Genomic DNA, 24,688 nt, shown 5'->3' on the forward strand with positions numbered 1-24,688 from the left:
ATAATAAATAGACTTTGGTTTCTGGGGAGAGTGATAGCCTAGTCTGGCCAGTGACAAAAAATAGTCACCTTGACGACATTGGCCCAATGACAGCGAGCACGCAAACCGAAGCAGCCAATCACAGCGTCCGGCAAAGTGTCAGAACCGAAGCGCATGTCACTTCTGCTCCGCATGCAACCTACGATGTGTTTTGTTTGTCTGCATAATAAAATGTCATATAACATAGAGCAACACGATTGTATAGTTGCGTTTACAACTGTTTACAAATGACTAATCTAAAACGAACTGTGGAGGATGGGCGAGGCGGAAGTGATGGATTTATAAGGATTGTAAAATCAGAGGCAAAGAATATTTAATGCGATTCTGAGCATTTTCTCTTGCTCAGTGACAATCTCGGCGCATCTTGTCCCAAAACAACGCGCCTTTCTTCCCCTGTTCAAAGAACTCCCCTCCTCCGTAGCAGTAGGCAGCCATGGCGCTGGTAACCCTGCAGCGCTCTCCCACCCCCAGCGCAGCATCCACCGCAAGCACCGCCACCACCAACGCGGGGGAGGTAAGTGGAAACGGTCAAGCGCGAGGGATATTCGCTACGTAGGCAGCGCTTTGGAGGAAACGCCGAGGATGCATCCTTACCTAGTTCTCTCATCTACTAGGCCCTGCATAGCAGAGGACGTTTTCAGTTGTCAGTAGATGTATTCCAATGTAGTGACAATGCATTTAACACGACAAATGCCGTTTTGTATGGACAGAATTTAATAATTGACTTTATGAAATCGATCGCGTTTAAAACAGGAGGAAAGTACAGCCCTCGCCGTTAGATTGTAAACAAAATCTGAGCCGGGGATTAGTTACAAGAACAATGCGTTCATTGCTGGTATCATTTTGTTTCTGCGTTCTGCTTCTATGCTTTATATATTGTGTATATACGTTTAGGTACTTATAAGCACTCTTTGGATTTTGTACATTTTGTGTTTTAAGTGTTTTAATTTCCATCGATACTGCTACCAATTTTTTATTGAGTGAGATTCATCAGAATGATTCGGCTATATTGCTAATGTACATCACTTGCAATTCAGGCCCTGGATGCTGCAGTTGGGACCCGCTTGTTTCAAGGTTTCAAGTCACTGTCAAAAATAAGGCTACTGTGGCAGGTGTGCTGATATTTCTAAACATATGAGATCATAGATAGTGTCAATGTATTGCCAGTAGAGGGCGCTGATATACTGTATTCAATGGCAGTGTGTAGCACATTAAAATAATGTAAAGCATTAGCTTTTTGTCCCATGAGGCTAGTTAAAACAGCGGAGTACATCACTCTGCTCTTCTTAATAAGGCGTCTAATCATGCATTTCCTTCAGGCCATGACTTTTAAAGGCAGCTAAACCCATCACGGCTTGAAATCCCATCGAGACAGGTGCCTTCATGCCCAGACACACACTCACATACACACACTCAAGGCAGACTGCTGCAGAAATGATGTCATACTAATTACATTATTTAAGGTACTGCTGAAGAAATTATTTGATGCAGAGCTGGTGACCTACGGTATAATCCTGTATCAATATATTCTTGTATTCTTAAAATGTATCTAAATTCCATTAGCTTCAAGTCACTTAATTAATACGAGCTGCAATATTAAATAGCCTCTTCAACATAAGATCCCCAGATAAGGTGATGATGCACCGTCTTTAGCACCGTAGCCTGTCCAAAACCGCTGTAAGCTGCACTCGGAACACAGCGAGGACTTTATGCAGATCTTTTACAACAACCACCCTCAACCACTCTACCCTGAGTCCCTGGGAAGTACTCTCATTGCTGTTGTACAGTAGGGCACATGCCTAACCTAGACTTAGTGACTTACATCCAAAGTACCAGTTCGGAATGGTCCCCATGCCCGTATCTTTAAAGAAAAGAATGGTAGGCTCATTAAAGAGGCCGTGGGAGGTCATGCTGCTGTTCTGCATAACCATGATGGTGTCACTGGTGTGTGTTTCTACTGGCCCTACCACAGCATGTACAACATCTGTCTTTGTCTTGCAGGATGTTGGGAGTGATGATGACCGGAGGGCCAATCTGAGGTAAGAGGCTATCCATACCCGGGCGCCATGGTCTTTTAAGTCAAATCAAAACATATTATGAGCTAGAAAAGGTTGTTTTCAGGGCGCTCATATAATACAGTGACATATAATCTATATAAACAGCCTCGGTGACGCCTGGCTGAATTTCTATGGGCCGCAATGTCCAGCTGTTTGTGTGTGTGTATATAGATAAATATATACTAAATCATACACTCACCTAAAGGATTATTAGGAACACCTGTTAAATTTCTCATTAATGCAATTATCTAATCAACCAATCACATGGCAGTTGCTTCAATGCATTTAGGGGTGTGGTCGTGGTCAAGACAATCTCCTGAACTCCAAACTGAATGTCAGAATGGGAAAGAAAGGTGATTTAAGCAATTTTGAGTGTGGCATGGTTGTTGGTGCCAGACGGGCCAGTCTGAGTATTTCACAATCTGCTCAGTAACTGGGATTTTCACACACAACCATTTCTAGGGTTTACAAAGAATGGTGTGAAAAGGGAAAAACATCCAGTATGTGGCAGTCCTGTAGGCGAAAATGCCTTGTTGATGCTAGAGTTCAGAGGAGAATGGGCCAACTGATTCAAGCTGATAGAAGAGTAACTTTGACTGAAATAACCACTCGTTACAACCGAGGTATGCAGCAAAGCATTTGTGAAGCCACAACACGCACATCCTTGAGGCGGATGGGCTACAACAGCAGAAGACCCCACCGGGTACCACTTATCTCCACTACAAATAGGAAAAAAAGAGGCTACAATTTGCACAAGCTCACCAAAATTGGACATTTGAAGACTGGAAGAATGTTGCTTGGTCTGATGAGTCTCGATTTCTGTTGAGACATTCAGATGGTAGAGTCAGAATTTGTCGTAAACAGAATGAGAACATGGATCCATCATGCCTTGTTACCACTGTGCAGGCTGGTGGTGGTGGTGTAATGGTGTGGGGGATGTTTTCTTGGCACACTTTAGGCCCCTCAGTGCCAATTGGGCATCCTTTAAATGGCACGGCCTTCCTGAGCATTGTTTCTGACCATGTCCATCCCTTCATGACCACCATGTACACATCCTCTGATGACTACTTCCAGCAGGATAATGCACCATGTCACAAAGCTCTAATCATTTCAAATTGGTTTCTTGAACATGACAATGAGTTCACTGTACTGAAATGGCCCCCACAGTCACCAGATCTCAACCCAATAGAGCATCTTTGGGATGTGGTGGAACGGGAGCTTCGTGCCCTGGATGTGCATCCCACAAATCTCCATCAACTGCAAGATGCTATCCTATCAATATGGGCCAACATTTCTAAAGAATGCTTTCAGCACCTTGTTGAATCAATGCCACGTAGAATTAAGGCAGTTCTGAAGGCGAAAGGGGGTCAAACACAGTATTAGTATGGTGTTCCTAATAATCCTTTAGGTGAGTGTATATATGTACAGTTGTGCTCATATGTTTGCATATCCTGGCAGAAATTGTGAAATGTTGGCATTGATTTAGAAAATATGACTGATCATGCAAAACATGTTTATTTAAGGATAGTGATCATATGAAGCCATTTATTATCACATAGTTGTTTGGGTCCTTTTTAAATCATAATGATCACAGAAATCAGCCAAATGGCCCTGATCAAAAGTTTACATACCCTTGAATGTTTGGCCTTGTTACAGACACACAAGGTGACACACACAGGTGAAACTGGCAATTAAAGGTAAATATCCCACACCTGTGGCTTTTGAAATTACAATTAGTGTCTGTGTATAAATAGTCAATGAGTTTGTTAGCTCTCACATGGATGCACTGAGCAGGCTAGATACTGAGCCATGAAGAGCAAAAAATAACTGTCAAAAGACCTGTGTAACAAGGTAATGGAACTGTATAAAGATGGAAAAGGATATAAAAAGATATCCAAAGCCTTGAAAATACAGTCAGTACTGTTCAATCACTTATTAAGAAGAGGAAAATTCGGGGATCTCTTGATTCCAAGCCAAGTTCAGGCAGACCAAGAAAGATTTCAGCCAAAACTGCCAAAAGAATTGTTCCGGATACAAAGATAAACCCACAGGTAACTTTAGGAGAAATACAGGCTGCTCTGGAAAAAGACGGTGTGGTTGTTTCAAGGAGCACAATACAATGATACTTCAACAAAAATGAGCTGCATAGTCGAGTTGCCAGAAGGAATCCTTTACTACACCAATGCCACAAAAAAGCCTGGTTACAATATGCACCTTGACACGCCTCACAGCTTCTGGCACAATGTAATTTGGAGTGCCTAGACTAAAATAGAGCTTTATGGTCACAACCATAAGCACTATGTTTGGAGAGGGGTCAACAGGGTCTATAGTGAACAGAATACCATCCCCACTGGTGGTGGCTCACTGATGTTTTGGGGGAGATGTGAGCTCTAAAGGCACAGGGAATCTTGTGAAAACTGATGGCAAAATGAACGCAGCATATAATCAGAAAATGACAGACAATTTGCATTCTTCTGCACGAAAGCTGTGCATGGGACGCTCTTGGACTTTCCAGCACGACAATGACCCTAAGCACAAGGCCAAGTTGACCCTCCAGAGGTTACAGAAGAAAAAGGTGAAGGTCCTGGAGTGGCCATCATGGTCTACTGACCTTAATATCATCAAGCCAATCTGGGGAGATCCCAAACGTGCAGTTCATGCAAGACAACCAATTAATTTGAATGACCTGGAGGCATTTTGCCAAGATGAATGGGCAGCTATACCACCTGCAAGAATTTGGGGCCTCATAGATAACTATTAGAAAAGACTGCATGCTGTCATTAAAGCTAAAGGGGGCAATACACAGTATTAAGAACTAAGGGTATACAGACTTTTGAACGGGAGTCAGTTCATTTTGTTTCTTTGTTGCCATGTTTTGTTTTATGATTGTGTCATTCTGTTATGACCTACAGTTGAATGTGAATCCTATAAGAAATAAAAGACATGTGTTTTGCCTGCTCACTCACATTCACATGTTTTCTTTACAAACTTTACATATATTACCAATTCTCCAAGGGTATGCAAGCTTTTGAGCACAACTGTATATATATTAGTGGGTCAGTGCCTCGTATAAGCCTAAGAAACTGTGCATGTACAGTCAAGGGACCCCTATTCACCGAAGTAGGGCTAGGAAAGGTAATAAGAAACATTGTTCAGCTGTATTGTAGAGCTGCGGCTCTGTAATGCAGATGGCATTCTCTTCTCAGCTACAGCAGGAAGTGATGTAATGGGGTTGCGCTGAGTCTGGTTTTGTTCTAAATTAGACTGTCAGAGTTTCTTGGTCAGAGAGGTGATAAGACCTATTTGGCCATGTTGTTGAGTGTTGGCTGCAGTCTTGGGTTCTCTTCTCCAACCTTATATGTTGCTGCCTTTCACAAAATCTTGTAGACATGTAGACAACAGGCGGGTGAGGTTATAACATTAACATTACTCTGGATTACATTCTCTGTGCTATAAATTAGATAGAGAAAACATTTTAAAGGCAGATGGAGAGTGACTTTTTTTAATTTAAAATTGTGTTGCTTCTGCCTAGAAAATGACAAATACACAAAAAGGAAATGTGTGATATCAGTGGTATGGTATCAAGTATTATTGCAATTGCAAGGCTAAATGATTGAGTTGATAGGATTAAGGAGTTGCCGACCCAGTGACATGTTGTTAGGCAGAATAGTTACGCCGCTGGTAATTGAAGAGTCTGCTTGGCAGTGGGCCAGCCCTGTTCATATTGAAACTTCTCCTCTCATTCTCAAGGACCCAGTGATACCAGGGACTTTGCTTTTCTAAAGGCCGTACTGTGTCAGTCAAGCAGAAACCTGATCCACATTCTACCCTCCAGCAGCCCTTGGTTTCTCACAGCACCCTTCCTCCGTCAGCCAGAAACACCAAGCATCAGACAGGGTTATGCAACTGCCAAGGAGAGTGTTGACCTCATGACTGAAGGGACTGTGGTTGGCTGTGTGTGTATGTATGTATGTGCTGGTGTATGTGGGTGTTCTTGTTTGCACTGAGCTTTCCTTTAGATTGGATTTAATAAGTCTTCACCTCCCTTGAAATTTGGAATATTTCGCTGCATTGAATAGCATTGAATGGCAAAGGAATTGATTAATTTGTTTATTGTGATTGACGTACACCAACACAAATGTGCTATAATGTTTGTGAAAATAATCTATACAATACAATAGATAAATATACAGTAATACCTTAAATATTGTAATTGCATTAGTATTCCCTTCCTTTGTCTAGGCAAGTCTAAATTAGAGTAAAATGTTGCTTTACAAATCACATCAGGTATATTGCTCTGTATTAATTAACGGGGATTTACATTTTTAAATGATTTATTTTGTTTTCCATTCATACCACATTATGTAAGTTTCGTAGCCTAGCATATCATATCAAGAACAGGTTGAACTACAAACTGCCAGATGTTTTACACGTATGCACAACCAAAAACAAACATATCCCGCATTATTTCTTCTGATTGTATAGACCCCAGTGGCAATATACAGTGTCACACATTTTTATCTACCCAGCAAAGCTAATTCATAGGAAGTTCACTTTCCTTGGGAGAATACTAAACCCATTCAACCCACCCTCCTTGGATTCCTGCTATCCCGATTCTATCTGGCGAAAGAAAGGGCTTTTGTTGTTAGCAAATTTATTGGACCAGAACCTATTTACTCACCTGACTTTGGTTTGATATTGAATGTGCTAAAATGGTTATTGATATTTCACATCAATCATGTACACTTAAGCTTGCTACGTAGGCACTTTATTTTCTTACTTTTTTTGACAAGTTTAGTTAAGGCAGAAGGAGAACATTTAGTTCCCTGACAGTTCAACTCAATGTTTGCAATAGCCTGGGGAGTGGGGATGAGTTTAGAATATCAGAGACGTGATGGACATTCATTCCATCCAGTCATCATGTGTTGTGGGTGTAACTTGTTCACAAACATGTTTCAAGGTGTCCAATTTTCACTAAAGGATCACAAACTGGGCTGTAGCATGTCAACACATGAGGCATCCTACTTGCTTGTGGGAAAAAAAAATGTTATAATTTACACAGTACCAGTCAAAAGTTTGGATGCACTTACTCATTCAAGTGAATAGTTAAGCATGGTTAAGTGTGTCAAAACCTTTGACTGGTGTTGTATGTTTATATATATATATATATATATATATATATATATATCAAGGCCACAGCAACAGACTGCAGTTGCTATGATGGGAGAACTACGTTTAGATCGACTACTTTGTAGTGACTCCACCATGACAGTCATTGACAGAGTGAAAAGAATACATCATGTACCCAATCAAAATATTTACAAGGCACAAGTTAAATACTGCAACATAAACATAAATTCAAGGCCTTATATTTAGGACAAATCCAACACAACGGAGTATCTGCATCATGGGATAGGTTTAGGGTTATATACACTCACCTAAAGGATTATTAGGAACACCTGTTCAATTTCTCATGAATGCAATTATCTAATCAACCAATCACATGGCAGTTGCTTCAATGCATTTAGGGGTGTGGTCGTGGTCAAGACAATCTCCTGAACTCCAAACTGAATGTCAGAATGGGAAAGAAAGGTGATTTAAGCAATTTTGAGCGTGGCATGGTTGTTGGTGCCAGACGGGCCGGTCTGAGTATTTCACAATCTGCTCAGTTACTGGGATTTTCACGCATAAGCATTTCTAGGGTTTACAAAGAATGGTGTGAAAAGGGAAAAACATCCAGTATGCGGCAGTCCTGTAGGCGAATGGGCTACAACAGCAGAAGACCCCACCGGGTACCACTCATCTCCACTACAAATAGGAAAAAGAGGCTACACTTTGCTCACCAAGATTGTCTTGACCACGACCACACCCCTAAATGCATTGAAGCAACTGCCATGTGATTGGTTGATTAGATAATTGTATTAATGAGACATTGAACAGGTGTTCCTAATAATCCTTTAGGTGAGTGTGTGTATATATATATAATATAAGGAAACATACTTACAGAAACACATAGATATGAAGCAAACATACATTAAGAAAAGCATTGATACTTAAACTGCCTTCAGCATTTAAACTGCCTGTAGGCTTCTAACTTGAGTTTACTCTGCAAGTCATTCCATGAATAGGGGGCATGGTGGTCAAATGTAGTTTTACCTAACTCAACAGTAAGCCCTTGGTATCTGTAGGAGCAGCCAGTCTAATGAGCATAGCTGATAACAGCTGTTTTTCCAATACAGTTTTGAAATGAGTTTCTGCTGGACAGCTTTATAAACAAACATCAACCAATGTGTGGCCCTTCTTGAAATCTGTGATTCAAAGCCATCTGAATTGTACAAAAGACAATGATGCCTGTGAAGGTTTGTACCAGTAGTTAAACAGAAGGCTGGATGATAGATTGAGTCCAGAGATTTCAATACTGACAATAAGGCACATAAATATAAAGCACATCACCATAATCTAGCACCCACATGAAAGTGGGATGCACAATTACATTTCTATTCTGAGCAGACAAAAATGATTTGTTTCAATGAGAGAAACCAATTTTCATCTTCAGCTTCAACACTCAGTAATTTGTGTTTTAAAAGACAGATTCTATTCTAACCAAATTCCAAGATATTTGTTGGTGGGTACACATTCTATGACAGAACTGTCAAAGGTAGCCATGGAAACGCATATTTTGGAACCATGTGAATAGCATATACTTTGTTTGATTTGCATTCAGTACTAACCTAATATCCACATTTGTGCAAATGCTTGTACAAGAGATGCAGCATCCATACAATGGATATAAAAAGTATACACACCCCTTAAAATGCCAGGTTCTTGTGATGTAAAAGAATGAGACAAGATAAATCATGTCAGAACAATTTCCACCTTTAATTTGACCTATAACATGAACAATTAAATTAAAAAAACAAACTGGAATTTTTGAGGTGGAAAAATAAAAAACTCACAGACCTGGTTGCATAAGTGTGCACACCCTTAAACTATTACTTTGTTGAAGCACCTTTTGATTTTATTAGTCTTTTTGGGTAGGATTCTATTAGCATGGCACATCCTGACGTGGTAATATTTGCCCACTCTTCTATTTGCTCCAAATCTGTCAGATTGTGAGAACATCTCCTGTGCACAGCCCTCTTCAGATCACCCCACAGATGATCAATTGGATTCAGGTCTGGGCTCTGGCTGGGCCATTCCAAAAAGTTCATAATCTTCTGGTGAAGCCATGTTTTTGTGGATTTGGATGTGTGCTTTGGATCATTGTCGTGCTGAAAGGTGAACTTCATCTTCAGCTTTCTAACCGACGCCTGAAGGTTTTGTGCCAAAATTGCCTGGTATTTGGAACTGTTCATAATTCCCTCCACCCTGACTAAGGCCTGGTTCCAGCTGAAGGAAAACAGCCCCAAAGCATGATGCTGCCACCACCATGCTTCACTGTGGGTATGGTGCTCTTTGGGTGATGGGCAGTGTTGTTTTTTCGCCAAACATACCTTTTGGAATTATGGCCAAAAAGTTCAACCTTGGTTTTATTTTCCCACATGCTTTTGGGAGACTTGATTTTTGTTTTTGCAAACTTCAGCTGGGCTTGGATGTTTTTCTTTATAAGAAAAGGCTTCCACCTTGCCACCCTACCCCATAGCCCCATTCAAATGAAGAATACGGGAGATTGTTGTCACATGTAGCACAGCCAGTACTTGCCAGAAATTCCTGCAGTTCCTTTAATGTTGCTGTAGGCCTATTGGAAGCCTCCCTGACCAGTTTTCTTCTCGTCTTTAAATCAATTTTAAAGGAGGTCAACACATTTAAAGGAGGCAAAAATTCCACCCAGTCGATGAATGAACACCAGCAAGGTGTCTTATTTCTTCTGCATTATGAAATTGCATTTCTGTTGATTTTTTATTAATAGATTATTGCGAGTAATAATATTTCGTATTTTCTTTTTTTTTATTAATAGTGTTGAAGTAAAAAATTATCAATTTTCCAAATGTCTTAATAAATATGTACTTATTCATATGATTGTAAATACAGTGCCTTGGCAAAGTACTCATATATATATGGACTTTCTAGTCCCTCATTCTGTCTCACACAGCATGTCAGTGCACAAACCAACCATGAAGGCCAAGGAACTTGCTGTAGACCTCTGAGATTTGGTATAGATCAGTGGAAGGTTGCTAAAGCATTAAATGTTTCCAGAGCACTGTGGGCTTGAATTGTCCGAATACAGTACTTATGTACAGTTATTTCAGTTTTCTTATTTTTATAAATTGGGACACTTTCATTTTGTCATTTTTGGGTAATGCAATGTAGACTGCAATTTAAAAAAGATTATCCCAAATATTTTTGTTAATAAACAAAACAAGCATATGGAAAAACCACACTTTACCATACATTTTAGCAAGGAATTTCTAAAATGTATTAAAAAGTTTGATTCAACAGCATCAAACAATGTGAAAAGAGTCAGCGCTATTACAATCACAGACTCTTGGTCGCCAACCTAGGTATATTCACAGCTAAACATGCATTTGAAACTGTCAGAAAACAGAAAGATTATGGTCGTTTGACCAGTATTATGTCATGCTATCTTAGCCTGATAACAGCCCTAATGTGAACATGGCAAAATATCAAGAATTGTGGGAGATTAGATATATACTGTAAAATGTTATTATCCATCATGACAAAATGTGCAAGACATTGTCTCTGCGACCAAGAGGAGAGCCTCAATTGTTTGGTCAATGACACCACAATTGGCCATGTCCACGAACAGTTTCCAACTAACTTTGTCACCACTGCTGAAAAACATCCTTGGGGAACCACTGATGTTGCTTGAGGTTCATACAAAGTTGAATATGCCAGTGAATAATTTTGTGTTTCCTTTGGCTCGGTAACTAATCAGTCTTTTTTTTCTGGGGTCCTTCATGTCAAACCGCCTCCACTCTAAAGACATGTGCTTTGTAGACTGAAGCTTTGCAGAGCTAGATTCCAAGCCACCCAACCCACCCAGCCCAGCCAACACAAAATATTATTGAATGGTGCTTTTGTGACGGAGTGTTGCAGAGGGAGTGCTGATTGCTCAAGCGCGTGCTGTGAGGAGAAGATAAGCTGCTGCTACTAATGGTTGTTGGTAGACAGAGCAGACGGAAGGCAAGCGGAGCTGATGAGGCGAAGTTTGAAGCCTGATCCTCGCAACCCAGACGGACAGGAGGGAGGGACGGACTCACCAGACCAAGACAGGATACATGATCAGACTAGTTGAACACGATTATTCTCCTTTTTTGATGGGGGGGTAAAAAAAAGAAACCCAGGGCAGTTCTTGGAATTGTGCTTTGGACACCAAAATAGTTTTTGAGGAACAAAATGCTTGTGAAATTTGTTTGTACTGACGAATGTGATATAAAGCTACAAGGGTGGAGGAGATCTTGCGAGGAAGCTGGTGAACACCAGAGAGCTGAGGGGGCACTGAGGGGAAGACCCAGTCACAAGCGTCAGGATGCATCTTGCGGTGGAGCCCTCGCAGGAAGCCATGCTTACCATGCTGCCACACTTTGTGGAGAACGCAGTGCTCACCCAGAGAGAAATCTGCCGAATGTAAGTCCGTCGCACACGATCCTGCCGGAACAACTTGTACAGAAAAAAGTGAAGTGAAGGTGATTTGAAGGATTGTAAACCTGAAATATAGTACTTTTGCACTCTGCACTTTCTGTCGTTGGTATAAAGGTTTCACATTTAGTTGTATGGCTCTGTGCTTCTGTTTGCTTGAAAGCAACTTATTCTTTCTTTAATCTTACCTTTGATCTTTTGGGATTGCTTACATGTGTGTTTTAGAGGGATTTTTCTGAGCTTTTTCATCATTCCAGCTAGTAGTTATTAAAAGTAGGGCGCACAAGCCGAAATGGGTCCCTGAAAAAATGCTGTTAAGTACTGTCATTTCTTTCCTTTAATACATCCTGAAAAAAAACATTATATACACTATTTTGTCTATAATGTTTAATGAATTCCAATTCATAGGTTATGTTCCACATCTTAAGTGTTTTGAAATTGTGACTACATTTTTATGCTGTCTATCTTGCGTGTTCCTTTCAGAAGTCTAGTGTTCCCAGCTGTGTTAGAGATACAGGAACAGGCTCTGATTGTTCTCAGTAACAGTGTAATGGATGAATCACCCTTTGCTCGAGACTTTTTAATTAACCCCTCTATAGGTCTAGTCATCAAACTATCACTCTTATTTCTATTTTTTATTAATGTAACAAAGTACATATGAGTTCCCATTTACAAGACATGACCAGCAGATTTCCTATGGTACTCCCACTCCCTGACTTTTTGACCAAAGCCACCCTAATCATCCTCAATATAATCAATATTTTCAGGACTTTCTGTAAAGAGACAATGCTAAGTATCAGCAGAGCAAAAGGTCTGGTGAACAAAAGATCTTGTGACAGATCCACTCTTCCATGCCAGGCGCTTTGTGTGATGGCAGAGCAAGAGAGCCTGTCTGTTAACAAAGCCTGGCTTTGTTCCTCCAGTGTTATGGTCAGCGAACGCCTAGCTCTGTTCCTCCTGGTCAGTGTTATGTTCAACGAACGCCTTGCTCTGTTCCTCCTGGTCAGTGTTATGGTCAGCGAACGCCTAGCTCTGTTCCTCCTGGTCAGTGTTATGTTCAACGAACGCCTTGCTCTGTTCCTCCTGGTCAGTGTTATGGTCAGCGAACGCCTAGCTCTGTTCCTCCTGGTCAGCGAACGCCTAGCTCTGTTCCTCCTGGTCAGTGTTATGTTCAACGAACGCCTTGCTCTGTTCCTCCTGGTGAGTGTTATGGTCAGCGAACGCCTAGCTCTGTTCCTCCTGGTCAGTGTTATGTTCAACGAACGCCTTGCTCTGTTCCTCCTGGTCAGTGTTATGGTCAACGAACGCCTAGCTCTGTTCCTCCTGGTCAGCGAACGCCTAGCTCTGTTCCTCCTGGTCAGTGTTATGTTCAACGAACGCCTTGCTCTGTTCCTCCTGGTCAGCGAATGCCTAGCTCTGTTCCTCCTGGTCAGTGTTATGTTCAACGAACGCCTTGCTCTGTTCCTCCTGGTCAGCGAACGCCTACCTCTGTTCCTCCTGGTCAGTGTTAATGTTCAACAAACGCCCAGCCCATCTGGACATTGCTGAGTACAGGGGAAATGTATCTTTTATCCTGCTGGTGGTCAGTGCCTCCAGGATTGGTGCTAGGGTAGTCACTGGAGGCCATCCCTGGAGAAGATGAAGAAATAATACAGTGGTGGGCACAGTCCACCTCCCTAAAGTTCAGCGGACCTCGTCCCTCATACTGTCAGTTCATCATCTGAGGCAAATATTTAATCAAGGAAAGGTCTTTAAAGTCTGCTGACATTTACTTTGTGAGGAGCTCGGAACGTCCTTCCCTGCCGGTCCCTGAGCCTTGGAAAAAGCAATCATCAGCCATCCCAGTCTGTTACTTTGTCCTAATACAGCTCTGCTCCCTGATTTCTCAGGGTCATTTGTCTCCAGTCCTGGTTCTAGAAAAAACCAGCCTGACTCGTTGATGAGGGAGCCGGATATTTAGTGTTGGACAGTTAACAGAACCACATCTGCTATAGGATTGTCTGAAACAGAACGTTGACCTTTCACCTCACTGGAGTGAACCTGCTGACGTCTGTTGAGCAGTTTTGTCAATGGAGCAATGCTGCATGGGAAGGAGACACAACAGGTGTAGCAATGGCTCTGGTCTCGAGTACAGCTCCTTACTACCGTAGCTACACCGTTCTAACAATACAGTGAATTGATTGAGATGATCTGTGTGGCCTACTTATAAAATGGTATGCACTTTCATTTCTGTAATTAATGTTTCCCAGTCTTCTGTGTTAGGACATAGAATTCTAAAGTCTGACAGCCCTTTTCCTCTGTCTGTGTGTGTTTCAGCCTCAGCGAGAGCTTTTTCATGGTGAAAGGAGCTGCGCTCTTCCTACAGCAGGGTACCAACACACAGGGCCCTAAAACCCCGACACACCACAAACACGCAGGTAAATACGCACGCACACAGACACATACACACACTGTATGTGCACCACAAACACGCAGGTTCACCCTCATTTAGTGGACCTCAACAGTGCCTCTGAATAAGCTCTAAGCAAAGACCAGGTTGTTATTTGCTGATGTCGGCTTAGCGTTGAACCTACGTTTCCCCCGTGTTTGTAAAGAATATTGCCCTCTCGACAGGTACTGCTTTCATCTTTGGTAATATTGTCAAAGTAGGTAATGTTGTCCAAAGCATACTGTCAGTGACCCAAGAGCCTGCCCAGAGAGCAACCCGGTTTTGTCCCAAGCAGGTTCCACGCCTGTTTGTTCTTTAAAATGGGATTTGAAAGGGAGAAGCCAAACCAGACAAAATGGGTCTTTGTGGGGCCTTCTTGTTTGATTTCCCTCATGAAGATGTTACATAAGCTCACCAAGCTGGACTAACCAGTTCGCAGTGCAGCGGACCTCGGCGGTGTGGGAGTGCACGTACAGTGAGACTTGTGCAGGGTGTCGTCCCATAACAGTGTTATGGGACGACATAACACTGCCAAACCCCTCCCCTCTTCTCCCCCATTACGTTGCAACACGAATGTGAGGAGCGCTCCCGGGTCCGCGTTGAAGTCGACTCTTGGCTCTGATAAAACTGGCAGGTCTTTATTTTTGCACATCGGACTGTTTCTGCTTGGTTGAATCAGTTGAGTGGAGGGTTGCTCTTCAGTTGTGTTGTGTCATATTTGTGTTCATGTCCTGTCATGAGATGCTCAGGCTGTTATCTACCATGTGTCACTTTGGTACAGGGGTGTTGTTGTAGCTGGTATTGGATCACCCAGGTTCTATTCTAAACGGATGCCTTTATAGCAGAACAGGACCTGGTTATATGGTGGATTGGTAGATACAGCAGCTTCGATCTGGATCCCAGTTGAAGTGGCTGAATGGATTACAGTATTTGACTCTGTCTTCCCTCCCAGGGGACTTACCTCAACACCTGCAGGTCATGATAAACACCCTGCGCTCTGAGGACCGCATTAAGCTGGTGAGCCAAATCCCCATGAACCAATGTTGCATCCATTTTGATTGAACTTTAAAATGCTATTGGGTTAATGTGTTCCTCCCGCGGTCACCCAGGCTGTACGGTTAGAGAGCGGCTGGTCAGACCGGGTGCGGTACATGGTTGTGGTCTACACCAGTGGGCGCCAGGACACCGAGGAGAATATCCTGCTAGGGATGGACTTCACGGATAAGGACAGGTGCCTGTCTATCCTCCTCATCTGGCAGTGATACAGGCTGTACGTGTTATGTCGCAGGGAGTTTGATTTAGCTTTTTTTATTTTTATTCCCAGTAAAAGCTGCTCTATCGGGATGGTGCTACCTCTCTGGAGCGACACCAAGATCCATTTAGATGGAGATGGGTAAGCTCTACTCTTCTTCTGTTATATATAGCTACAGTTGATTGAGTAAGTATTGACTACCCCTTTGACATTGTCACATTTAAAGGTGCTATTCTTCGCATTGTAATATTGGAAAGAAATCCATAATCTAGTAATAGGGGAATAGTTCTATCTAAAAAAAATGACACTATTCTTTATTATCTGTGGTATTCACCTATGACCTTTGTCCCCCTTCTGCCCAGGACTCTGATGTAGTGTGTCGGGGAAATAATCTTAAAACATATTATATCAGTTTAAAACTGGTGGACAAAACCAGAGATCTGTTTGTCAATACTTTACTTTGACATGATGATATATTTTGTGTTGACCACTTACAGAATAAAATCACAATTAACTTACAGTAATACTTTATATGTGAACAAGTCCATGTGGGGAATACTTCAATTCAGTCCACTGTATATGTGCTGCACATGCATACATGAAACTTTACACAAAGGTCGAGTACCTCTGACCATTAATTACACCATTAAGATTAGTCAAAGCCCAGCCATGCAAGTGAAGAAGAATGAGTTGCTCTGCCATCCAGTGAACTGCAGGCCTTTACCTCCCTGTGTGTGCCAGATGAGTTCTTGCTGAGCTGTTCAAATCACCCCTCCATATGAGCTGTTCAAATCATCCCTCTTTATGCTAAGGAATGTTCCATTGGGCTGTGTCCTGAATAGTCCAATGAAACGCTGTTTGTGAAAACGCTCTCTCTGATTCTCTCTCGCTGTCTCTCTCTTTCTCCTTGTCTCTCTTTCGCTCTCTTTCTCTCCATTTCCCTGTCTCTCTGTCCATGAATCCAAGCTAATCCATCCTCCAATATTTTTCTCCCCTCAGAGGATTTAGTGTAACCACTGGAGGACGGTCGCATGTCTTCAAGCCAGTCTCTGTGCAGGCCATGTGGTGAGTGTCTGGTTGGTATTTTGATGTGTTTTGGGGTTTTTCTGAATGTTATTGTCTGGTGACCTTATGTTCACTGAAGCCATAGTGACTCTGTCTATGGGCACTACTGCGATTCACAGTCTTGAGCTTGTGGCATTGGTTACATTTTATGTTCAATGGAAAACAATAAACTGTTAGTGGAATTATTCAGGCTTGTACATTTGAGGCCATCTGCTGGTTAACATGCATCAGTACCACTACAATTTGAATGGACGTTGGTCCAGCAAACTCCTAACTCGCAGTGGATTTGAAAAGCCTCTCTGTGTCATTATTAGTCAATGGTCAACATATTGACATTCTATATCATCAGTTTATTATTTGTTTATTCTTGTTACTTCCTTTACTTTTATTTTTAATAATATATGTTTTTATATATATTTGTATTATTATTATTTAATGTATTTCTATTTTTATTGTGTGCAAAGCACTTTGTGTAATTGTACTAGAAAAGTGCTGTACAAAAAGGTTGTTATTATTTAGATAAGCAAAGTAGTATATGTGATATGACTCAACTGCCTCTCCTACATGTGTGTCTTCAGGTCTGCCCTGCAGATCCTCCACAAGGCCTGTGAGGTTTCTCGCAGATACAACTACTTCCCTGGGGGCATGGCGCTCACCTGGATGGGCTTCTACGAGAGCTGCATCACCTCAGAGCAGAGCTGCATCAACGAGTGGAACGCCATGACCGATCTGGAGACCATGAGGCCTGACTCACCGGCCATGTTCGTCGACCGGTAAGACCTCGGCTGTTTGATTTGGTTCTCTTGATTTTAGCTTTTCAATTTTCAGGTACTGTACTTTCTGTTACGTCCATCAGGGACATTTCATCGACATGTGATGGGTTACTGTGGTAACGAGCTGATGTCTTGTACAGGCCGACAGAGAGGGAGAGAACGGAGTGTGCGATCAAAGCCAAACTGCGCAGCATCATGATGTTCCGGGACCTGGAGAATGTTACTTCCAAGGAGGTAGGATGTCTGGCAACCAATCAGCAGGCTTCGTAGGGGCCACACGGATCCGTTGGCTGTGTCAGAACTCACTCTGTACCCTGACCTGTCCCCCCTCAGATCAGAGTGGAGCTGGAGCAACACATGAGCTGTAACCTGAAGGAGTACAAGGAGTTCATCGACAACGAGATGCTACTGATCCTGGGTCAGATGGACAAGGCCACGCTCATCTTTGACCACCTCTACCTGGTCAGAGTCTTTCTTGACATTCTCTACATGAAAACCGCATACCTCCTGACTATCGCCATTTGTCACTGGGACTGTAGTTTGACCTCTGTAATGTGAGTAGGGCTAATACTCATTCCTGTGTGTTTGTCCCTTGTCCAGGGCTCGGAGTGGAATGCCTCTAATCTAGAGGAATTGCGGGACTGTGGGTAAGCGTGTTTCTCACTAACACTAATCTCATCCCAGTTACACGCGAAGAGTCTGGTGGACCAACATGTCAGACTTGGCCTTCGTTAACAAATGAAAAGACCAGGAGAAATTCCCCGCACATTAACTAAGTCATGCAGTTAGCCTGGGTTACGTAAAGAACAAAGCATGTCCACAACCACAACCCCAGGTTCCCAGTCGTAGTACAGTATAACTATGTATTCCAATGCCAAGGTCAGCAGGTACATGCCACTCCTGAGACCCGTCACAGAGCCGCTGAACTTTCTGACATTTGATTATTCTTGACACAGTGTGAGCTACATCCTCAACGTGACCAGGGAGATAGACAACTTTTTTCCAGGCACGTTCTCCTATCACAACATCCGGGTTTATGACGAGGAGACCACAGACCTTCTGTCGCACTGGAACGAGACATACAACTTCATCGTCAGAGCCAAGTGAGTGCCTGCTTCTCAATCAAACGAAGCCTACTCCTCCAACAGCTAGACACTAAAACACACGCACACCCAAGTCAAGATGTATTGGCACCCTTCATGATATTGAGCAAAAGTCAATGCAAAAAATAAACTCAAACAATGAATTGTAATTTGGGATCAAATGTAAGGGGGGGGGGGGGGGTATACTTTTATTTTAACACAATGAATTGTATTGTGTTGAGACTAGATAGGACTAAACGGTCCTCTCTAGGTTTCTTCCTACGTTTTGCCCCGTTACAGAGTTTTTCCTAGCCACTATGCATTAAACCTGTTGTTGCTTGCTCTTAGGGTTCTCAGGCTGGGCGTTGTATAAAAGCACTTTGTGACAACTGCTGTTGTAAAAAAGGGCTTCATAAAATATTTGATCGATTGATTCTGTCTAAACCATCCTACTGCCCCGCCCACAGGAAGAACCAGTCTAAATGTCTGGTTCACTGTAAGATGGGTGTCAGCCGCTCCGCCTCCACCGTCATAGCGTACGCAATGAAAGAGTACGGCTGGAGTCTGGAGAAGGCTTACAACTTTGTGAAGCAGAAGAGGAGCATCGCTCGGCCCAATGACGGTTTCATGAGGCAGCTGGCAGAGTACGAGGGCATCCTGGATGCTAGGTGAGCCGGCACAACATGGGGGTTTGTAACCAACTGTACTACGGTCATGAAGCATACAGCCTAATTCAGTGGCCACTGGTCAGGTGAAACTGTCTAAACAGTGTCGGCTAGGTTGTATCTACAGTAGTGTAAATCCACTCCCGTCTCCTGCAGTAAGCAACGCCACAACAAACTGTGGAGGCCCGAGGGTGGGGAGGACAACCCAGACGAGGCGTCTGGCCAGTGTTGTGGCGGCGAGGAGACCCCGGTGGAGGACGAGGCCTGGGGCGGTGAAGGGTGCGGGGCCTCGCCCTGCCGAGTCATGGGCCTGGACGCGGAGCCGCTGGACCCACTCAACTACAACTACTACTTCAGACGGCTGTCGGACACGGCTCTGGACAGTGAACCGTCCACCCCGGTCCGCGGGCCTCCCCTGCTGGGCATGGAGAGTGTGTTCATCGAGATCGAGGACGTGGAGCGGGATGCCCTGCTGGAGGACGAGGGCTTCCCCATGGCCCAGCTGGCTCTGCCCGGGGAGGGCACCGCCGCCCAGACCTGCGGGGGCCGCCTGGAGCCCCTGGAAGACATGAGGCTACGGCTGGAGTTCAGCACGGTGGAGGAGGAAGATGAGGAGGAGGCGCAGAAGGAGGAGGCAGAGATGGCCGCCCTGGCCCGGACTCCCGCAGGCGGAGAGGCAGGGGCGGAGGATGACGATAGGAAGGAGCAAGTCAACGTGAACCGTTTCAACAATGAGAACGCCAACAACAGCAACCGCCTGGCTGCCAAGCGCAGCTGCCCCGCTGCCTTCGACGTGAGTGGGACCGTCAGTAGCCACAGGTACCCAGGGCCGGTTCCAGGCATAAGCGACATTAGCCGTCGCTTAGGGCCCCTGACCGCTAGGGGAAGGGGGCCCGAAATCTAATTTGCTTGGGGCCCCCAAAAGGCTAGAGCTGGCCCTGCATGTACCTATAGCAAAATAATGTAACAGACTTAAACCAGATCCCTCTGCCTGACCATGCACCCTCCCCCCCCATCTCTCTCTCTGTTTCTTCTGTTTAGGACAGTGCTAGCACAGGAAACCCTTACAAAGTGAAGCCTTCCTACCAGTCATGTAAAGACTGCCAGCGTCTGCCACCAGGGCGGCGCTGTGAGCGCCCCGCCGGAGGCCGCGCCCACCGCCTTAACCCTGCACGCCACTGCGGGGTGGTCCCTACCATCTCCATAGACCCCCCTGGCACCCATTTTGCTAACAACCCGGCCCCCCTGTCCCCCTCCCTTCCAGCCACCATTGCACGCCTTGAGGCCTACCGGCAACGCCTGGTGTCACCCATGAGCTGTGAGGAGCTGCCCCGGGACAGACACTGTTCCCTGGAGACAGAGGACATGGACGAGCTGCAGGAGGACGAGGAGGACGATGAGGAGCAGGAGCCGAAGCCCGGCAGGGAGGCTGGGAGTGGAGCCATCACCGAGCTCACCTTCATGAAGCTCAGCCTGGAGGGGGAGAGGCCAGTGGGACAGCCTCCTGCTGAGGGGGTGGAGTTGCAGCTCACCGGCGTGGAGATGGAGCCTCCTGGTGGTGAAGTGGAGGTTCAGCAGGAGGTCCTGGCCCAGCTCCAGCGTACAGGGATGGGGCTGGTGAGGCAGAGAGCAGAGCAGCTGGAAAGGCTTTCAGTTCTAGCTGTTGAGGGGCCCCTCTCCAGGGCTGGGCTGGCTGAGCAGATGGACCTGAGCTTGGCAGTGGAGGAGATGGAGATGGAGGTGGAAGGGGAAATAGGGTTGCATTCTGACACCCCCTTCCACGGTGCGGTCACAGCCCAGGACCCCCAGATGAACCCTCCCCTGGTGCCTTACCCCGAGGGCTCTTCCCAGACCTGGACCCCTGTTTCCTCCCCTCACGGCTCAACCCTCACTCGTAGCTCCAGCAGCGACAGTATCCACAGCAACCGCGGTGAACGTCCAGGCCTGGTCCAGCAGCGCACCCAGGAGATCGAGACCCGCATGAGGCTGGCCGGCCTGACCGTCCCCTCCCCACTCAAACGCTCCAACTCCCTGGCCAAACTGGGAGGCCTCACGTTCTCCACCGAGGACCTCTCGGACCTAGCCGTAGACCAGGCCGGGCTGCTGTCCGCTGACCCCCCAGCCTGCCTCTCCACACCAGGGAGAGGAGAGCCGTCCGAGCCCCCGTCCACCCCCTGGAGCTGACTGAGTGTTTCCAGTGTCTGCCACCGAGGCAGGTTCCATGTGTCTAAACACACAGCGTGTGGGAGCACAGCTGACCGCATCCCGGAGACACGCCCGGAGATTCCTGTCTGTCTCCTCGGACATATTATCAACACATTGGCTGGAAGAAAGAAAAAGTACAAGATAATTATTATTCCTGTTATGTATGTACTGTTTATCAATCCAAATAAGAGCGGTGAACTACTGGAGAACTGTTGAAGACACTCCGAAGGAGCTCAATGAATGTTTGCAACTGAGCCTGTGTTTTGATTCATTTGTCATCTCCTGATGTGCTCCTGAGCAGACTGACTGTTACAAGCTTGTTTTTGGGTTTTTTGGCGCCACCAAACAATAACTTAATTATGTGACTGTGTTCATGCCTCTTCAAGCAAAGCGGTGTTCTTCGGCCGGAAACACAAGCATCTTCAACACTGTTTTGGTCAGAGACTCGTTGACTTGCCTCTCGGCTCTTCCAGACCTCCTTCGTTGATGTTCTTAATGTAATAATGTCTTGAACCGTGGTCAGTAGTCTGTTCATGGCAGTGTAGTGTTACACAGCACATCCTTGTCGTCACAGCTAGAGCTTCCACTTCAGCAGATTGACAGGGCTCAGATACTTGCTAAGGATGATGGGAAGGAACACGGTGACAGAAAAATACTGAAGAAATATTTTTTGGGGCATTCCCCTGGTATCATTTTATATTCCTTTGCTAGATTATTAGGAGCAGGTTTCATTTTGCGACAGTTTCACCGCTGGTGGGAAATGGCAATTGGTAAAGGTTCCGTAAACTGATTGAGAAACTGTCATCATTCTTGCAGGGTTTGATAGGATGTGTGGGCAACTAAAAGTGTTTTGAGACTGGATTTCACAAATCTCCCATTCTCACAGATGGCCGTCCTCCTCTTCAGACCAGCTGTAGTCAAAGCCATACCATGTATTTGACGCCATGCCTTTCCTCCGTCATCTCTTTAGCACTCTCAAAAGGCAATCAAATACAGTAAGTCACGATGACTAGCCCCTTTTAGCATTTGAGTCGACCTCTGTCTTCTACATGCTAGTACGTCCTCTCCTCCTATTCCCTATTTTTACAATTGCGGTACTGTACTGTAGATTGGGCGCTTTGTGAACCCTGTCATGCCACAACAACACTACCTTCATTTGTACTGTTAAAAAAACCTGAATCGTTGCCATACATTGAACAGCTTGTTTTTCCTCCCCCAGAGCTGTGGGCTCCAAATGTGGCCCGACAGTGTCTGATTTGAGCAGCACAGCCTCTGAGTTAGCCTCTGATTCAACTGGATCTGGTAGTGGCTGAAGAAAGAACTGGCTTTCCTGAGCATCATGCATTAGCACGGCAACGCTAGCAGCAGAACAACTACCAACAACTACAGGTTGAGGAATTGGAACAGACCGTGAGTGGTCACTTCCAGTTTCTGTGGGAGAAAAGATCACTGTAGTTAGTAGGAATGTTCCTTACAGCAGACATGAAGAAACATTCAACACAGTTTGTAGAGCAGCATCACAGTATTACAGCCCAAATCTGACTGCTGTTCTAACAAGGTTTCCTTATCGTATCCTTTTTATCACTTAGAGTATTTATTTTGTACTTGTATTTATAAACTGGCACATATTATGCAGGGTTCTTTGCGGCCAGCCTAAACTTACTTTGCCAAAAGGTTGTAGTTATGCTTTGAAAGTTGTTTGTGTGTGTGTGTGTGTGTGTGTGTGTGTGTGTGTGTTTGTGTGTGTGCAGGCGCATACAAGTTTCTAGAGGTTCTAATCATGGTTGTGATGTGTGTGCTGTGGGAAGATCTGAAACCTGTCGGTCAGTCTGAGCGCTAAGGAACTGTTTCTCCTTTAAAAGAGGGTGTCAATCAATGTTTCACTGGACCTGTACATACACTAAGTGGTGGCCATTGATACGGTAAGCGTCACGCAGCCGGGACTGCGCTTGATAATAACCGAACAAAGGACATGGAAATGACTCTTAATCAGCCGAGTGTCTCCGCTTGGGTTACCCTGGTGAATGTGGTCAGGATTAGGTTCGCAGAAGTGCAGGTGAAAGCATATTGTGTTTTGGTGTTTGGCCACATAATTATGGACTGGGTTCTGTGATCAGTCAACACTATGTGGCTCATGACATACGGCACTGGAATCATTTGCCTGAGATGACTGGTAGTCAGTGATCCAGCAGGCTTCATTCACAGGTAATGCAGTTATTAGTTAGTAGGGTTGACACTGGGATTGACCTGAACCCCCCCCCCCCCACACACACACACACACACACACACACACACACACCCTGCCATGTAGATCATTTGGGTTTGTGCTTGATTCCAACCAACTGTTATAATGCATTCATGTGTTTGTTATAATCGTGACGTATCTTCTGACACCAACTGGTTCTGAAGGTTTACAGACTATCCTGTATACCGTATATAGAGTGGAGGGATATGGAACATTTCCTGATATTGTGATACGGTTCTGATGACGTTATTAAAGACGATATTTAGGTTTGGGCTCAGTGGAACGTCTCGCTCATAGCAGTGACCCAGTCGGCTACGTGTTGGAGGACCGAAGTCAGCCAACATCTCAGTCACCGCTGAAGCTATGCTTAAAGCTGCTGCGCTATGTTCAATTCGCGTCCTTGTTTTTATTTTGTGTTTCTTTTACGTTTTCTACATAAGTGCCTTATCTCTGGCCTTGGCCACGTCTGTCCTGGCTGTCTATGAAAAGGACACTTGACCTCTGCCTCCAAAATAAATATCATGAAGCCCCTTGTCGGGTACATATTGACAGGCACAGTTCACGTGTTCAGACGCTTGCACTCGCACACAGGCATTTGCTAGAAATGCTCATCAATTGCTAATGCTTTTTTTCTTTTATTGAGACCAAAGTCTGGGGGTTTATTTAAACAAGTGGGCAAAAAACTAAAAGATCTACATTCCCGGGGACGGGTTCAACCGCCTTTAAAGACAATCCTTAAACTGGTCAATGCTTTGAGAGCGTGAGAGAGAAAGCTAGGTATAGAAAACAGAGATGTAGGAAGAGGGGGAATGTAACATAATACATGTTGTCTTATTTCCCCGAGGTTCATTCCTTATCATAAACAAACATTGCAGATGTTTTATTTCAGAAGAGGCATTTAGTGAGTGAGAAACCTCTAAAACATAATCATGTTGAGGGTGAGTTTTGTTACATTGATTGTTTTTGTTAATATAATTATTTTATTTTTTAAGCTGTTATTGTGTAATGCACTGTTTTTGTTAAAAGGATGTCCAGTCAATGTGTATCATGGGAATAAACCATTTCCTCTGCATATCCATCTGCTGGCCTGTTAGTCGTTCATACTGCTCCCAACCATCCAGGATCTAGTGCTACAACTGAATGCTAACAGACCGTTGGTTCTCTACTGAAACACATGACACGAGAAAAGAAGTCGCAAAACTCATGTTAATCTGATGAGACTGCAAGAAACAAAATTGTGGTTGAAAGGAAAGCCAAATGAGTTGGTTACATTATGC

The 24,688-nt window shown here is 44.4% G+C and overlaps 1 protein-coding gene across 10 annotated transcripts; it reads left to right on the forward strand.

Annotated features, from left to right (window-relative positions):
• Positions 1-150: 150 nt before the first annotated feature.
• ssh1b (slingshot protein phosphatase 1b) lies at positions 151-24,489 on the forward strand. Of its 10 annotated transcripts, none has more exons than XR_002197842.3 (16): positions 151-553; positions 2,041-2,078; positions 14,013-14,113; positions 15,077-15,141; positions 15,234-15,355; positions 15,449-15,517; positions 16,376-16,441; positions 17,020-17,214; positions 17,355-17,448; positions 17,548-17,676; positions 17,815-17,861; positions 18,171-18,317; positions 18,764-18,964; positions 19,118-19,754; positions 20,003-22,161; positions 22,386-24,489. XR_002197842.3 is itself a non-coding variant. In XM_020053598.3 (15 exons), the coding sequence occupies exons 1-15, from the start codon at positions 473-475 to the stop codon at positions 21,143-21,145; spliced, it is 3,135 nt and encodes a 1,044-aa protein (XP_019909157.1). In that variant the 5' UTR covers positions 151-472; the 3' UTR covers positions 21,146-24,489. The 10 variants fall into 10 exon arrangements, 3 of the variants coding, with proteins under 3 accessions (XP_019909157.1, XP_019909158.1, XP_019909159.1); XR_002197843.3 differs by having other exon boundaries at positions 20,003-21,684; positions 22,053-24,489; XR_002197846.3 differs by having other exon boundaries at positions 20,003-21,684.
• The last annotated feature ends 199 nt before the right edge of the window (positions 24,490-24,688 follow it).

This window comes from Esox lucius, chromosome 14, assembly GCF_011004845.1.
Source record: "Esox lucius isolate fEsoLuc1 chromosome 14, fEsoLuc1.pri, whole genome shotgun sequence".
Lineage (NCBI taxonomy): Eukaryota > Metazoa > Chordata > Actinopteri > Esociformes > Esocidae > Esox > Esox lucius.